A 16,320-nucleotide genomic window follows, 5' to 3' on the forward strand; every position below is an offset into this window, starting at 1 on the left:
AACTGTTATTCAGCAGATTCTGATATGCTAACATAATGTAAGATTGTTAACATGGTATCTGTATTGTAGGCACCATCACTGTGTCCATGTTAGATATAAGCACGTAGCATATACCAACATATCACTGTAAAACTAAAGAGGCTGCTTCAAATGTTGTCAGTAAAGCCTGCACATATCAAGGCTGTATCATCAAGGCTTGTGTTATCAATACTAAATACTTTGGCTAGGTAAGCTGTTCATATTTACTCAGGAAGCCTAAATTGAAATTTTAAAAAATAAGTAGAGTGCATTAAGACATTTAAACACAGAAGAAAATCTGTCCAGGGGTCTGTGCAAAACACAAAAAAGAGGTTTCTGTTTTATTTTTTAGCATTTTCAATTCTCATCTTTACACAAATTAAGTGACCACCATTGACCCAAGCTACCAAGTCCCACTTCTTCAGTAATTACTAGGTTATTATTCAGACCAAGATTAATGGTTTTTCCTGCTATTAACTACAAAGCGTCACCTTTCTGCGTTCTTGCAGGCTAGAAGAAGTTTTTCCACTGCATAATATTAAAAGTTTCTGCCGATTTCACAGAGCAAGCCTACAGTTATTGCTTTAAAATTGTATTTAATTATCACTGGCTGAGATTGTCAAAGCATATAAGGAACTTGATATTCAAATTGAATGACGAGATTGTTATCAGCTGTCTGTTATGTTGATTCCACGCCGTTTCTAATTACCCTTTTGCAGCGTTGGAGTCGGCTTGAATTACAACCATGATGTTGACTTGATGTTTAAAATATACGTGTTTGAACCAGTAGTTCCCCAGGAGTTAATTTGATGTAATTTTTTTTAATGACAAAATGTTTTGACATTACTTAGCGAGGTTTCATTTTCCCACAGTTCCCGATGACGTCTTTGCACCTGATTTCATCTGGAAGGGTTCATATGATTACAAGGGCCAAAAGCAGCCAATGACTTTAACAGTCGCCAGCTTTAATGCCACAACGGGAAAAGTCAATGTAACTTTAAGAGACAGTAGCATGGAGTTTCTGCTCTCTGGTGAGTCATCAATAAATCATCTGTCTTCTACATCCTCCCCCCTAACCGCCCCTCAACAAATCTGTGTGTCACTTCCATTTATTTTGAGGATGCCTCATGTCAATCAGTCAATCACCAAATGATCTCATGCATGAGAGTGGAAATTAACTATTGGCGCTAAAGACGGATGTATAAGTCTGCAGCGAGTGACTGACTAACTGCCCACTCAAGAGTCACTCGTCTCCTCCCCTCCTCCCCCAGCTGTTTCTTCTTTTCTCACCTCTTCTTTTCTTCTCCGGCTTTTCTTCATTTTCCCCGCTCGCTTCTCTCTGCTTTTATCATTCTGCCACACTCATTGCCTCATCTCTTTACTCGCATCATTTCTCTTCTTGTCCTTACCTTGTAGGAGTCTACAAACGCCAGGAGGCACGGCTAATGCTCCTGCTGTACCAGATGAGAGCAGTGGCCCACAGCTCCTTGAGCAGGATTACTGATGAGACCTGGGCAATGGACGGATTTGTGAGTGTAAACAGGAATTTGAATCACACGGGAAGTAATCTTTGGAGAACAAAAAGCAGGCGCTGCAGCTGTAATTTATTTTATTAAGTCTGTCAGACAGATAGAATGACGAGAGAAATGGGCTATAACTAGTTGGAAGCCAAAAATAAGCCTCCCCTGGACTTAATGAAACCGCTGTGTCCTTATTGTTTGCTGTGATCCTACTTAAGAGCGCCAAGAGAAAAAAATCATAACATATGAAAAAAGAATGTCCTCACAAGCAGAATAGTAATTTCTCGGCTTACTGTGTGTTCCCGCTGGTGCATGTTTACACTGGCTCAACCTCAGATGCATCAGGCGCGGTGTACAAACCATTTCGCTGCACCTACACTGACAATTTGCTGAATAAGCTCAGACGTACATCTGAGATCTAAGGGACCCGGAACAACTGCAGAATCATTTTGGTTGTTAAATTTGAAGTTCTTTTTCTAAAATAAACTTCAAGGTCCACTTAATAACAGCCACTGACAGGCAACTGCACACCGCCGAGCTATTGATAGCATAGCTCACAGCTTCTGCAGAAGAGTTTCGGAGAAACAAGGGTGTTATTTTTGAATGTAGCACGACAGAATCTGTCGGCTGTCGTGCTAAATACGGTATAGCAGAGGTTTTTGATGATGCGTAGAACAGATGTGTCACAGATTTTATTTATGCAGATGAAACAAAGCACTGTTTTTCAAGACCTCCGTTATGCATTTCTGCCAGGTTTCAGCTGAGCCTGAGGGCGGTAGCTATGTGTTCCAAGGCTTCATACAGAGTAAAGACTACGGACAGTTTGGGCTACAGCGACTTGGTATGCATTTTTTTCCCCTTCCAATACAGTAATCCTCATTGCCATCTGTCACACATCCATCTAATCATTTTCCATTTTTAATAACATGTTGTGTATGATTAATTTGCATGAATTTTCAAACTTTACTGTGGAATATCTGTGTAGGTTCTCAGTCATCCAGGTCATGGTAGTCTTAAGAGCTTGTTTAAGTTTTTTGAAAATGTTTCACCTCAAAATCAAGAGTCTAATTCAGTCCCAGGTATTTAAACCTTAGCGGGGGGTTGTTGCTTGTCACTTTCCTTCGTGACAGGCTAAATTTGTCTCGATATCTGAGCTGAAGAGGTTGGAGAAGGACACTTAACTCCAGCACACATGCACCAAAGACACTTTTAAAGGCATTCATGTAAAGTATTATTTAAAAAAAACTCAACTACTACCTGAGATACTATATGAATAATATGGCTGTTATACTATTATACTGGCAGCATTCATACACTTAAAGTGCCTTACTCCTCGTACCTGCTTTCAGCCACCTCTTACCTCAACCATACAGCGAGCAGCAGATTATCCACTCCACCATCATTGCCCTTCACTTGTTTGTGCTCTACATTAACGCTGCCATCATCATATGATGGTCTCCAGGAGATTATAGCAGTCACAGTGATCATCATCAGTATGATCATTATGGATATCATCTGGCTGCTGTGTCTCCAACTCCAGCTTTATGATTTTCATCATCGTCGTCATTACCACCAACAGATATGTATCATTCTGGTTTTTTGTCTCTCTATTTTGTTCTTTGCATTTTTTTTCCCAATGCATATCCTGCATACAGTCTCTGTTTTTCATTTCCTCTGGTTAAATGTTGCGTTTGCCATGTCGCAGGTTTGAGCGTGAGAGAGAACGTTACGCTCACCGACCCTGAAACCAACGGCTCCACCAACAGCAGTTCTGTCGCTGTCGCCATCCTCGTGCCTTTCTTTGCTCTCATCTTTGCAGGCCTCGGTTTCTATCTCTACAAGCAGCGGTACGTAGTGGACCCTGGTTTCTGCCACACTAGCTGCCGTAGTGGACATCTCTTTGGTTCCCACATGTGAAATAATGTAGAGTGTTTATATGATTGGAAGGATGGTAGATAATTGGCTTACTATGTCTAACTAATATGCACCCTTCCATCCTTTTTTTTTTTTCTCCCCAGGAAAACAGATAAAGCGCAGTACACAGGATGCTCTGTCCACGAGAACAACAATGGACAGGCCACTTTTGAGAATCCCATGTATAACACGAACACGAAAGCTGCTGAGGGGAAAGTTGTCCGCTTTGACCCCAATCTCAACACCATCTGCACCATGGTTTGATGTCTATTGAGTATCAGAAAAAGGACCGGAGAAAACGACCTCTCCGGGTTTGTTTCACGTGACTATATATAGACATATTTATATATTTCCCAGTTTCTAAAGTCACCGAATTGCTCAGAAACATAAAGCACACTTTCAGCAACACTTTAAGGTGGTTGCGATCGATCGTATACACAAAGTAAAAGATGAAAGAGTGAGGACGAGTAGGTACCGCACCTATTCAGATTTTCCCCTAGTCTGGTGAAGAGAAGTGTTTTTTTGCACTCTGTGAGTGTTGGCTTTATAAATAAAAGAGCCTGCGGCATATAGATAAAATAGAGTATTTTATACTCTGTAGTATAAATATAGAGGGGTTATTTCGTAATACCAAATGAAAAATTTAATGTTTTCTGTTACAACAAAAAAGAAAAAGAAAAAACTAAACAAAAAAACAAAACAGCCCCGATCTACGCTGTTTTGTTTGCTTTCGTCTTAGTCTTACATCATCCTGATGAGAATTATTTTTCTGTCATGGAGGTGAGGAGCCTCTCAACTGTGAGTTGATCAATCTAATCTGTTTTCTGTTTTCCAAGCAGCGGGGTGTGTAAGCGCAGATGAAGTGGTAGAAGAGAAACAGGCTGTCTTTGAATAGCGTCGATGCTGAAGTCTGTTCAAAGTTATATGGTCAATTATACCTCTTAATTGGGTGGTACCTCCTACTGAGGAAATGTATGGCCAGGGATTTAATTACTGAGGTGCAGCACACTTTTCCGAGTGCCACTGGCAAGGCTTAGGCTTCTGACGACAACAGAGTGCATTTTCTTCACCAGAGATATATTTAGCATTAGTATTTATTGATGTTTGCAATGAATTTGTTTTTGACTGAAATGTTCGCACAGTTTGACAAGGCCAACCGTTCTGTACTTGTCAGTGAATCGGTGATTTTGGGACTTATTAAACTGGTAGCTAGGTTTTCCACTGATGGTTTTTGCCTCTCAGAAAAACTTTGTGCCCCAAATGAGCCAAATCTGGAGTGAAGTAACCCCCGGCCTTGAGCCTGTATATATCAAGAATTTCAAAGTAGGAGTTGCTTGCCTAATTAGTTCAGGTTTTCTTAAAAAACAAGGTCAAGAATAACTACACTGCACAGAACATACAACTGGCCAGGTTTCCCAGAAGTTCATTTAAGCCTGGAAGTCAGTAAATTGATATGTGAGTGGGCAGCCTGAGCCTTTTATTATGTTAATCAATATTTTGACAGCCTTATGTTAGAGTAACTCTTAAAAACAAAATAAGCGCAACTACCCCATCATCTCTAATTTTCAGAGCGGTGTGTGTTCTACAATTCTTTTGGGAAACCGTGCCTTAGTCAGTATATTCTTTATTCATACTCCTACTCTAAGACACTTGATGAATACACGGCCTTGGCCTGTTTTATTAACACTGAAACAATTTTTTTTTGAAACCATCAGCTTCTGCCAACAAATGTACAGTATACACAAGAATTTGCACACTTAAACATGAACCACCATTCATTTTAAACTCCCATCCAAGACCAGTTATGTTTTAAATATTTTAAAAAAGTATAGAATTTGACACTGTCATCACATTTCTACATCATTGCAGTGCCTTGAATACTGTATGGGCATGTGTTTTTTAAGAAAGACATTACATATATTGTATTAGTAAAACTGCACACTGGTGTAATTTATCTGCACAGTTTGCAATGATTTAGCAGAGTGATGTCAGAGGGTTTATCTGTGACGAGGCATCAAAAAGCAGCTCATAGTTTCATAACTGTGCATGTTGGCAAAAAGTGATCCAGTATAGCAATTGCTGCTATAGTACTTTGTACCACTACGTTGACTCCTGTCATTGCTATTCCATTTTGTACATTTATACAGTTTTGATACTTGATGGCATTCTTTGGCAAGATGTCTTGTGTTATCGATATGTACTATATTTTGCAAGTTTCACATTTCTTATGGATGAAAAAAAATAATAAATGCATCTGGTCAAAACAGTATACGGTCAGTCTTACACCCAGAGACTCCGGAGTAGAGTAGAATGCTTTTAAATGTACCACACAGTTATCCCGTTCAAAAACCTGTGAATAAGAACATGTACATATAACAAAACTTTTGTAAAGAGATATATTTTTTATGCAATTAAAGCATTTGTAAGTTATTGAATATGTTGTGTAAAATTTCACATGTAAATGTCATGTAAGATCAAAAAAATTTGTATTTTTTCTTTATCAGCAATGTATAAATCGTTAATTTATATATAAAATATAAAATAATGAACATGTGTTGATGATTCTTATTTCTGATTTGCTTGGTTCTGTTAAACTGCAGTTTATTTGCTTTGTAAAGAAAGTTTTAATAAACACACTTCCTGATTCAATAGGAAGTAAGGAGGTAAGTAACAGCCAGGTGTTGCTAGTCAAATACACTTGATGAATTGGTTACCTGGAAGTGTGAGCACCTCTATAAAAGCGCAAACTTTGGTAATTTGTTGGACTGGAGCATTCAGGTTTGTGTATTAAAACAATGCCAGGAGTGGATTTCATCTTTCATCAGACCATGCAATGCTCAGAAAAACTGCAAAACACCCAAGAGCTAGATCTCAAACCCCACCTGCTTCAGTTACTGTGTTAAATTTCAAAGTTCATGACAGTAGAATTGGAAATAAACTGAAGTATGGCTTGTGTTGAAGTTTGTTTAGGAGACAGCCTCTTCTCTCTTAACATGGCATGAGAGCTTAGATTTGTGAGGTTGCCTCTGAACGAACAGGACTCCTAGAATAATGTTTCTTTGACTGATGAGACCACAGCAGAGATGTTTGGCGATAATGCTAAGCACCATTGATGAAAAGCAAACACCATATCATCAAGACGTTGTCTTGGGCTTGTTTTGCAGCCACAGGACCTGAGCAGCTTGCAGTCATTGAGTCAGCCATGAACTCCTCTGTATATCAAAGTATTGTACAGTCAAATGTGAAGCTTGGTGAAACGAGGTCATACAACAGAACAATGATCTCAAGCACAACAACAAATCTCCAAGAGAAAAAGAAAAGAATGAAGGTGTTTCAGTGCCTCAGTCAAAGTTCAGACCTCAGCCCAGTCGAAATACTATGAGAGAAACTGAGAACGGAGGCAGCATTATAAAGAAACTTCGGACAAAATTCCTTCACAGTGATGTGAGCGACTGATAAAGTCATACAGAAAACAGTTACGTGGTTCTACGTGCTGTTGAATCATTGGGTGTACTTAGTTTGAGGACTGCATAGAGTAGATAGATCAGGGGTGTCGAACTCCAGGCCTTGATGGCCGCTGTCCTGCAGGTTTTAGATCTCACCCTGGGTCAACACACATGAATCACATGATTAGTTCATTACCAGGCCTCTGGAGAACTTCAAGATATGTTGAGGAGGTCAGCTGTGATGTATCAAGGACACATCTAAAACCCGCAGGACACCGGCCTCGAGGCCTGGAGTTTGACACCTGTGCTCTAGAGCTTTGAAGTCTGCCATGTGTCAGTGTGATCAATAAATGCAGTCTTACACTTTCAAACAGTGCTTAAAATAAAAAAATGAAAAAAACCTGCTGGATTTTAAAGGTCTCTTTGTCTCTACTGATCCAAATCTTTTTTGTGTGTTGCTTCTTACAAATTTCCTCTGGAATGGGCACAAAAATGAAAATGCATTTCAGTGTACTTGGCTTTGCATACAAAATGTTTAACAGGTGTTCTTTGTTCTTTATTTATTTTTAATTTTTTTTCACAATTCTTTGGATTTCAGCAATTTGGATGATTGACCATTTATGCACAATAGAGAGAGCGCAAGTTCTACAAAATGCATGTGAAAATTGAGGCATTTGAGAGAAACAAACCCTGTTCCCCTACAAAGAACTCAATTTACCATGCATGAAAAAGTGTGTGCATTTGTCAACAAGACTACATTTCTAGAAAACAGCGGAAAATAGTGTGTCTTTTAAGGAAGACAAATTGAACAAATTACAATAACAAAACAAACTATACGAAGGAGAAATTCATTAGTGTCCTACTGATACTGATACTACTGGGAAGAGAGGAGATAACTGTGGTATCACAGTAGAGGTGATCAGCAAGGGAGCGAGGCAGAGATCACAGAATACTCGATAAGGAATGTATGAAGAAGCCTCATAACAATCAACCCGCAAGCACATGAGTGACATGAATTGGTTTGATTTCATCCCGAGGTTAAGCATGCACTTTAATATTTAAGCCTGGGATTTGTGTATGGATTAGAAATATTTGCCAGAAGGATTTTACATTGAAGTTCCACTGAAGCATCATCAAGCAGGCTTTGCCATAGGGGTGATGATGTAAAGTAAGCCGTGCATAGTCGAGGATGTCAGAAAGACTCATGGTGTTTGCTAGGTGTGCGTGTGAAGACCTTTTAAACACTGACGTGACTCTTCTGTTTGTTCTTAGAACAGCATTCGCAGTGTCAGCTTTCTGCTGCAGTTTGTACCACGCCATGCTTATAAATGCACAATTAAGATCTGAAGACTTTGCAAGTTAGTGCAGCAAGCTGATTTCTCTGTCCTGATTATGATATGAGGCATTGGTAGTCTTGGGGCGTGGGCCTGTGACTGGTAAAGAAAATCAGTTTGCAGAGGTGCATGCCCGGGTACAATGATGGGATGTTCCTGCCTCCCTTTGATGTTCAGATACCCTGCGGTGCTCCTCCACTTTCATCAAGGGCTCACCAACATTCCCAGCCAGCTATATTGACACTTTACGTCATAGATGGAAATTTTTATACATCGCTCCAGATTTCCCAACAGGAACTCGTCTGATATGAGTGCCCACTGTTGAGGGAATCGCTTCTTTGCCTGCATCGGATAACAGATTACATTTACAGAGTGAAGCAGAAGCCAGGAAAGTTGCTGGTTTACTGATATGTGAAACTTTTGGCTTTAATGGCCTGAACCGTGAGGTGACTAACCATCCCCTTTCTTGGTATACATTTCTTTTTTTTAAGGGACACAAATTCCTAATGAATCATGGCTTTAGTAGAAGTATTTTCGCCAGTCATAACAATAAAATTCATGTAAAGGTTATGTCTTGGAAAATGGACTGGGATTTAATATTCTGAACCGTTTCCGAGAGCAGGGGCTGGAAGAGTTATATAGTTTAATGTACTCTTAATCTTAAAGTGGATGAATAATGTAAATTCCTCTATAACCTTTTCGGCTAAATAAATGTTTAACCCACAGTTAAATCACAGGGCTGCAGGGAAATAGCTTACGGCAGACTGAGGTAGTATATGACGGTTGATATAACTGGGGCCAACAAGCATGATCATAGCAATAAAAAAGTGCAACTGGGGGAGGGTGTGTGTGTGTGTCGAGGGTAGTTAGTGGTGCAGGATTATTGTAGATCCAGAGCACTTTGGGGATTTTGAAGATTCTTACAAAATGATTAGTTATCTGGCAGCTCTCCTCTTAAATCACGACAAAGACATTTACTGTAACATTATTTCCTTCCTCAGTGCTTTAGGTTACAGGTATATCATGGCCTATGTAAATTTTATAGAATACTGCTCACGTGAAGATAAATATGTCGTACTGGACTTCCCAGTACTTTAGGTACTCTACTTAAAGAAAAGAAAGAAAATGCAATGGTCTAACTGACTGGGAAATATAGTTTTTTGTTTTCTTTCCCAGATTTATCGTTGTCGCTGTGAGGATCCCAAACGGCTCATAGAAACTAACTGTAAATTGCCATAACCACCACTACAAAGAATACTTATTTTTTAATATTTTTCCAAGCATTAAGTGTTTTCTTTTAACTTGTAGACAAAGCCAGGATGACAGTTTCTGTGTTTAACATCTTTGTCTATAGCTAAGCAAAGCAAAGCAAATAGGCTTCCTCTTATTTAGCAGATGGACATGAGAGTGGCATCAACTTCTGTCTTCTAATTAGGCAGCTGTCACAGTCGTGGGTTTTGGCCTGGTGTTCTTAGCTTTGTTCTTGTCTTCAGTTAGTCATGTTCTTTAGGTTATTTGGTTTGATTTTGTTCTAAGTTACCTTTTCTATGTTGTTATCAGATTTAGTTCAGCTGTGTGTAGCTCATCGGGTGTTTCCACCCTGCCCTCATCTCCTCCTTATATTTAAACCCTCTGCCTCCTTGCATTCTCTGTTGTGTCATACTGAGTGCTTGCCTGCTTGGATGTGTCCCACCTACATTTGGATTTTTGGACTTTGTTTGGCTGTTCGACTCTTCTTCTTCTACACCCCAAATAAAGAATGATTTCCTGCTCTGATTTCCGTAATTTAAGTCTATGCTTTCCACTACAACGTGCTTCCCAAATAGCAAACCAATCATTTTAGAAGATTAACATTTGAAGATCTTTGTGCCTTTTTTTTAATCAGTGTTTGAAAATACTGACTGAAAATACAAGGGAGAAAAAAATGTTTAATTTAACAAATTTTAGTGACATTAAACCCTAAAATACACCATGTGTTTGTCAGGTCATGCTGGCAACACAGTAAAGTCTGGCAAATAACAGGTTGTGTTCACTGAATTTCAACATCTGTTATTTTCTTCTGCAACAGAGGCATACTGACCAGTCATGTGATTTTTGGATTCAAACTGATAATACACATTAAATCATCAAACTTCTGAGAGCCTGACACTCTAAGCTAGATGCCTGATGAAATGATGACACTGTTAACAATGTGCTTCAAACAGCGGTCTCAGACACAGGCTGTGAGATATAATATTAAAAAAATGTATCATTGCCACCTGCTCGTAGCTCTTTATCCGCACTTACCTCGACATGCAGATCAGAGGATACCTGGAAGGGGAATTACAAAGCCTTACATATGACCTTGATATAGCATACGCATGCTGTGAACGCTGTAGCTTTTGGTGGCACATGACAACTTTGATCTAATTGCTCACAGGGTGCCCGACTTAATAGCTCCCCCGTTTCCACCAATTAATTGTGTAAATTTTATAATTTAGCTCCTAATGCCTTGTGACGCGCTCCTGAAGGGAGCTGACTCAGTGTGATGTAGAAAAAAAGAAGAAGAAAATACGCCTGCACACATATATTGTATATTTTCCACATTCTTTGAAAAAGATGCTTTTGACCAGCCAATCACATCTGCCACATGCTGCATTCTTCGTTGCAGCAAAATCACTTCTCCCACAAGGCAAATCCTCAAGACATCAAACCGAAGCTGGTAATGTACTCCTCTGTTTGGAGGATGAGCCTTACAAAGGACGTGCTTTTTTTAAAAAAAACACGGTGCATTATTGTAATTTCATCAGCTCACAAAGCCTCAATCATAGCAGTCATCCAAACCCAAAAAACAAAACCCTCCTACGCTTTCCAAAATTCCCTGCAGGAAGATCCAGAGAAAAGAAACAGAGGAGCCTGTTTGGATCACTCTGTTTTGTCATTGAGTTGTTGGACGTCTTAATTGAAAGAACATATGTAATATTGTATTCAGAGTTTCAGAACAACTGCGCTGCATTTCTTCTCTGTTTTTTTTATTTTCTCAAATTTATCTCTTAGATTTTGCTAATACTGTAACAAACACGTCCCGCTGATTTTCTTGCTTTTCTTTGAGTGAACAGTAGCTACGCATGACACAACAAGAAACACAGACTTTATTGTGAGGCAAATCTGTACATTAGGAAGACACAGAACATCACAGCAAGTGCATTTATTCCATATTCTTGCCCGACAGAGCTAGTGATTCACTTTTCCTTTGTGTGGCTTGGCTGTCTTATGAATGGAAAGAATATCAGATAATGCGCTCCACAGACTTCACCAGCATAAAACAACCTGACACCCAAGGACACACTTAAAAAAAAACATGATGGTTCGGGACACTGATTCGAATATTTATACTGCAACATTTTGAGAAACACATGAAGGGGAAATGCTGCAGTTAATGTATGAGCCATGAATTAATACATGACATTTCATCCTGTCGATGAAGCGCTCGGGCATGATATACAACCTCTCAGTAAAGAACTGTCGTGCAAATCATAGGGCTCTGAAATTTTGGATATGTTATCATGCAAGCTCTGCAGGAAGTATAAGTCGTGTACGTCAAGTGTGTCACGTGATGCTATCTGAGCATATGATTGAGTACTTTTTTTCTCCCTGTGAGGAATAATTACATGGTCTCATGTTGATGTGCCACAGCCTGCAGCAACTATTGAAAAGGAGCGGCTGACGTTGTCCATTAAAGTCACACGGAGAAGCGCCAAAGCTGCCTGTTGCAAAGATTTGAGTCAGCCAAGTGGCAGATCTAAACGCAGGTTTATTTATTTTTGTGTTTAGTGGGTTTGTCTTTCCTTTCTTAAGCACTATTCAGCATTTGGTTACTAACCGTGAGCTTAAATATATCACAGTGGGAGGAAAGGCACCAGAGGTGGTGTGTGAATAGTTATTAAGGAGCAATTTTGATGTCAAGGATCACTGGATGAGGTGTGTTTTTTGTACACCCTTCTGTTCAGAGTAAAAGCAGAAAAACAAAAAGGCAGAGCTGCATTCTGGGATTCAGGGAACCGCCTCAGCTCACCATCTTTATCCATCCGATCTGATTTATCAGTAGATAAATCCAAATAGCTCGCTTGTTTGAACACACATTTAATACATTCATTCTAGATGTTTACTCTACATAATGGCTGTGTATTTTGCTGCTTGTAGGCAGCATAATGCATAAAGTGAAGAGTGTGAAAGCAGTTACAGTCTCTTCAGAGACAGTTTGATGGATGACCCGAACTGTCCCCACAGTCTGCTGCCGCTTCTGTTTGGCTCGTCACTAAATTTCGCCAAACCGTCTTCTCGGACCAGAGCAACATGTTAAGGAGGTGTGTGCGTCATCTCCTCCCAGTCTTATTCAAATCTGACTTATAGCAGGCCTGTATAACAAGAACGTGAGCTTCATGTAATTAAATCACAAAATTATCAAAGCTCAAAGCTTGTTTATAGGAAAGATTTGTTTGGCTATGACTCTAGCTGGTCCCGTTTTTGTCCTCTCCAGATTCCAAAGAATGTGCCATCTGGCCACAATTTTCAACTGTGAGGTTATTTCTGAACTTTATGCCATTTTTCTGGGTTTTGCACCATTTGGAGACAAATAACAAGATGACTTGCTTTCCCCTGCTGATTTTTACAACCTCGTTTCCAAAATGTTGGGACACTATGTAAATGAATATAAACACACTCAATTTGTTTGATGCCAGTAGCATGTTTCAGAAAGTTAGGAGCATGTTTCCTATTTTGTTTCATTAGCTCTTTTTTCTTTCTTTTTGGAACTGCCTTCTTTAAGCAGACTAATGAGACCAGCTCCTGTAGGAAAATACTTTAGTCCCATCCTTACATGGTAAAGGATTTCAGCTGCTCAGAAACTCGGGCTCCTCTGTATTTATTTTATAACCCTATGATGTTTTCAGTGGGTGACAGGTCTGGACTATATGCTGGCCAGTTTAGCACTAGGACTCCTTTACTGCAAAGCACTGATGCTTGCTGTTGCTCCAAAACATGTATATACATCATTAGGCAAGAACAGTGTTATTGCATATATGCAAGTTCCCCATCCCTGTGCTCTGCCTTTTGACCCATACAGCGATCAAAGCTCCGTGGTCCTTTCCCTCTTTACCCTAGAGCAGGGGTGTCGAACTCCACCCCTCGAGGGCCGCTGTCCTGCAGGTTTTAGATCTCATCCTGGGTCAACACACCTGAATCAAATGATTAGTTCATTACCAGGTTTCTGGAGAACTTCAAGACACGTTGAGGAGGTCATTTAGCCATTTAAATCAGCTGTGATGGATCAAGGACACATCTAAAACCTGCAGGACACTGGCCTCGAGGCGTGGAGTTCAACACTACTTGCCACTAATGCCACTGGCATTAGTGGCAAGTAGTGGCAGCGAAAATTGGCAAGATACTAACCACTTGTTTGGTGGTGGTCAGAGGGCCCAGTGGCGCCAGTGTCCGGCAGCCTCACCTCTGTCAGTGCGCCCCAGGGCAGCTGTGGCTACAATGTAGCTTGCCATCACCAGTGTGTGAGTGGGTGAATGACTGAATGTAGTGTAAAGCGCTTTGGGGTCCTTGGGGACTAAGTAAAGCACTATTCAAATGCAGGCCATTTACCATTTTTAAACATAAAATGAACATATAGGAGTTTTTTAGTTTTTTGTTTAGTTTGTTTTTAAATTTCATTTACATTTAACATGTTTGAATCGCTACCTTATCGTGGTGGAGGGGTTTGTGTGTCCCAGGGATCCCAGGGGCTATGTTGTCTGGGGACTTTTGCCCCCTGGTAGGGTCTCCCATGGCAAATTGGCCCTGGGTGAGGGACCAGACAAAGAGCGATTCATAAGACCCTTATGAAAAGGACACCGAGGGAACAGTTTACCCTGCCCGGGATAGGGTTACCGGGGCCCCGCCCTGGAGCCAGGCCCGGGGAGGGTGCCCGAGGGCGAGCGTCTGGTGGCCGGGCCTTAGTCCATGGGGTCCGGCCGGGCACAGCCCGAAGAGGAGACATGGGCCCATCCTCCCGCAGGCCCACCACCCGCAGGAGGCGCCATAGGGGTCGGGTGCATTGTGTGCTTTGCTTAGGCTGCTGCCCCCGCGACCCGGCCCCGGACAAAGCGGATGAAGATGGATGGATGGATGGATGGATGTTTTCAGTTTATGATAGGGATTTAATGATATGTAAATCATTACATTTGCATGTAATAGTATTCCAACATTTTTGGAAACAGGGGGATTAAACAGTATAAAGTGCTATGCAAAGTTTAAAAACAAAGAGCAAGACCTTTAAGTAAGTGAAACATCATCATCTTTACATATTCAAAGATTTTATGGTTGTGCCCTCGTACAACAACTAATAGGAGGTGCCTTGTAGGCTATTACAATATGAATATGTTAACATGTCGATTAATTCTCAGTATTAACTTGAGGGTATCATATTGTATGAAGAGTTTAAAAAAAAAAAGAAGTAGTAACTAACTGAAATCTAAAAGGCTCTTCGGGATCTTCCACTCAGACTCTACAGAGGCCTTTTGTTCCCATCGCTGGCATAGACATACTATAGCTGTTGGCACAAATGAGAGTGCAGGAAGGAGAGATGATTCGAAGGTACATAATGTTATTTCTTGATGTACAAAAGCTTGAATAACAAAAGTAGTCCAGACACCAAGGAAGTGACACAGCAGAGTGTGTCCTGAATGAATGTGGCAACAAGGACAGGTCAGCCTGGAGGAGTATACGACAGTGCTGCTAGCTGTCAGTCCCTCGTGTGTCCGCCTCTTCTTTATTCTGCCCGTCCATGCAGGACTGGTCTATTCAACATGTCTGTGTGACTGCTCGCCAGGTTACCGTGGCGTTTCAGTGTTTATCACAAGTCTGAAAAGAGGGATTTTGGTGACCAAAGCGTCCTTTATCCAGTGCCACCAAGAGCTGAGCATTTTCCATTTTTCCATTTTGGTTTTGACACACTGATTCAAAAACCCCTGTGAATATTTAAGGACCTCGGAGAAAGAAAAATCTGATGTTTTGTGGCTTCTTGACTTGAGCTGGCACTATCAGGGCTCGATTAAAACACTCAGCTCTGATGTGTCCTAAAAAATTTTTTAATGCTGATAATGAGATATGTAATTTTTACAGACTTTTTGTGTAAGTACAACATTTTTACCTTTGGATTTTCAGCAATATCACGTATCTGCATTACTTTTATCAGCCAATATTTAAAAAGTTAAAAAATTACAGTTTTAGAGAAATGAAGTCAAACAGAGTTTTTTCATCCAAATCAAAGCCTTGTAGGGACAAGGTAAAAAACTTGGGTGTGTGGTTTGACATGGTGCTCTCTTTCGAGTCTCATGTAAAAGAGATAACAAAGACCGCCTTTTATCATTTGAGGAACATCGCCAGAATCAGACAAGTTTTGTCAAGCGATACTGCAGAGATTCTTGTCCATGCATTTGTGTCCTCACGTATTGATTATTGTAATGCTCTTCTTTCTGGGCTACCAAAGAAAAGTTTTAGAGGTCTACAGATGGTGCAAAATGCAGCTGCTTGCATTTTAACAAGAACTGGGAAATTTGAGCACATTAGCCCTGTTCTGAGATCTCTGCATTGGCTACCTTGTCAGGTTCGAGCAGATTTTAAGGTCCTGCTGCTCACCTACAAGGCTTTAAACGGACTGGCACCTTCATACCTCTCCGACCTTTTACATCTTTACGTTCCATCCCGTGCTCTCCGATCTCGGGACTCTGGCCTTCTAAAGGTCCCTAGAGCCAGAAAAAAGACAATTGGAGAGCGTGCTTTTTCTTTTCGTGCCCCGTTTCTGTGGAACAACCTCCCTCAAGGTTAGGCAGGCATGCTCTGTGGAGGTTTTTAAAACTAAGCTGAAGACACATTTGTTCACCTTATCTTAGAAGTCTTAATTCTATGGCTTTTAGTTTTTACATTTTTACTGTTTTTAACTTGCATTGTGTCTTTTACCTGTATTGCTATGTATCGCTTTTATTATTTTTTTTATCTTTTTAGTTTTAAATAGTTGTACAGCACTTTGTTTGAAAGCGCTTTATAAATAAAGTTATTATT

At 40.3% G+C, this 16,320-nt stretch overlaps 1 protein-coding gene across 9 annotated transcripts in view; it reads left to right on the forward strand.

Moving 5' to 3' along the window:
- Positions 1–6,001, forward strand: part of LOC146563764 (CUB and sushi domain-containing protein 3-like) — a 249,356-nt gene extending 243,355 nt beyond the window's left edge. For 4 of the 9 annotated variants that reach the window (XM_085291045.1, XM_085291047.1, XM_085291046.1 and 1 more), the window contains 6 exons: positions 891–1,049; positions 1,435–1,547; positions 2,292–2,379; positions 2,888–3,121; positions 3,244–3,385; positions 3,557–6,001. In XM_085291045.1, coding sequence (XP_085147171.1) covers positions 891–1,049; positions 1,435–1,547; positions 2,292–2,379; positions 2,888–3,121; positions 3,244–3,385; positions 3,557–3,716 — 896 coding nt within the window. In that variant the 3' untranslated portion in view covers positions 3,717–6,001. Of the gene's footprint in view, positions 1–890; positions 1,050–1,434; positions 1,548–2,291; positions 2,380–2,668; positions 2,762–2,887; positions 3,387–3,556 lie in introns of those variants that run through there. The other 5 variants (XM_085291051.1, XM_085291052.1, XR_014894357.1 and 2 more) reach the window with 4 other exon arrangements.
- Positions 6,002–16,320: the final 10,319 nt, after the last annotated feature.

The sequence above is a fragment of the Mchenga conophoros genome, linkage group LG11, assembly GCF_057382185.1.
Source record: "Mchenga conophoros isolate Kocher_MC1m ecotype Shallow Benthic linkage group LG11, M_conophoros_male_GT1.1, whole genome shotgun sequence".
NCBI classification, from domain to species: domain Eukaryota; kingdom Metazoa; phylum Chordata; class Actinopteri; order Cichliformes; family Cichlidae; genus Mchenga; species Mchenga conophoros.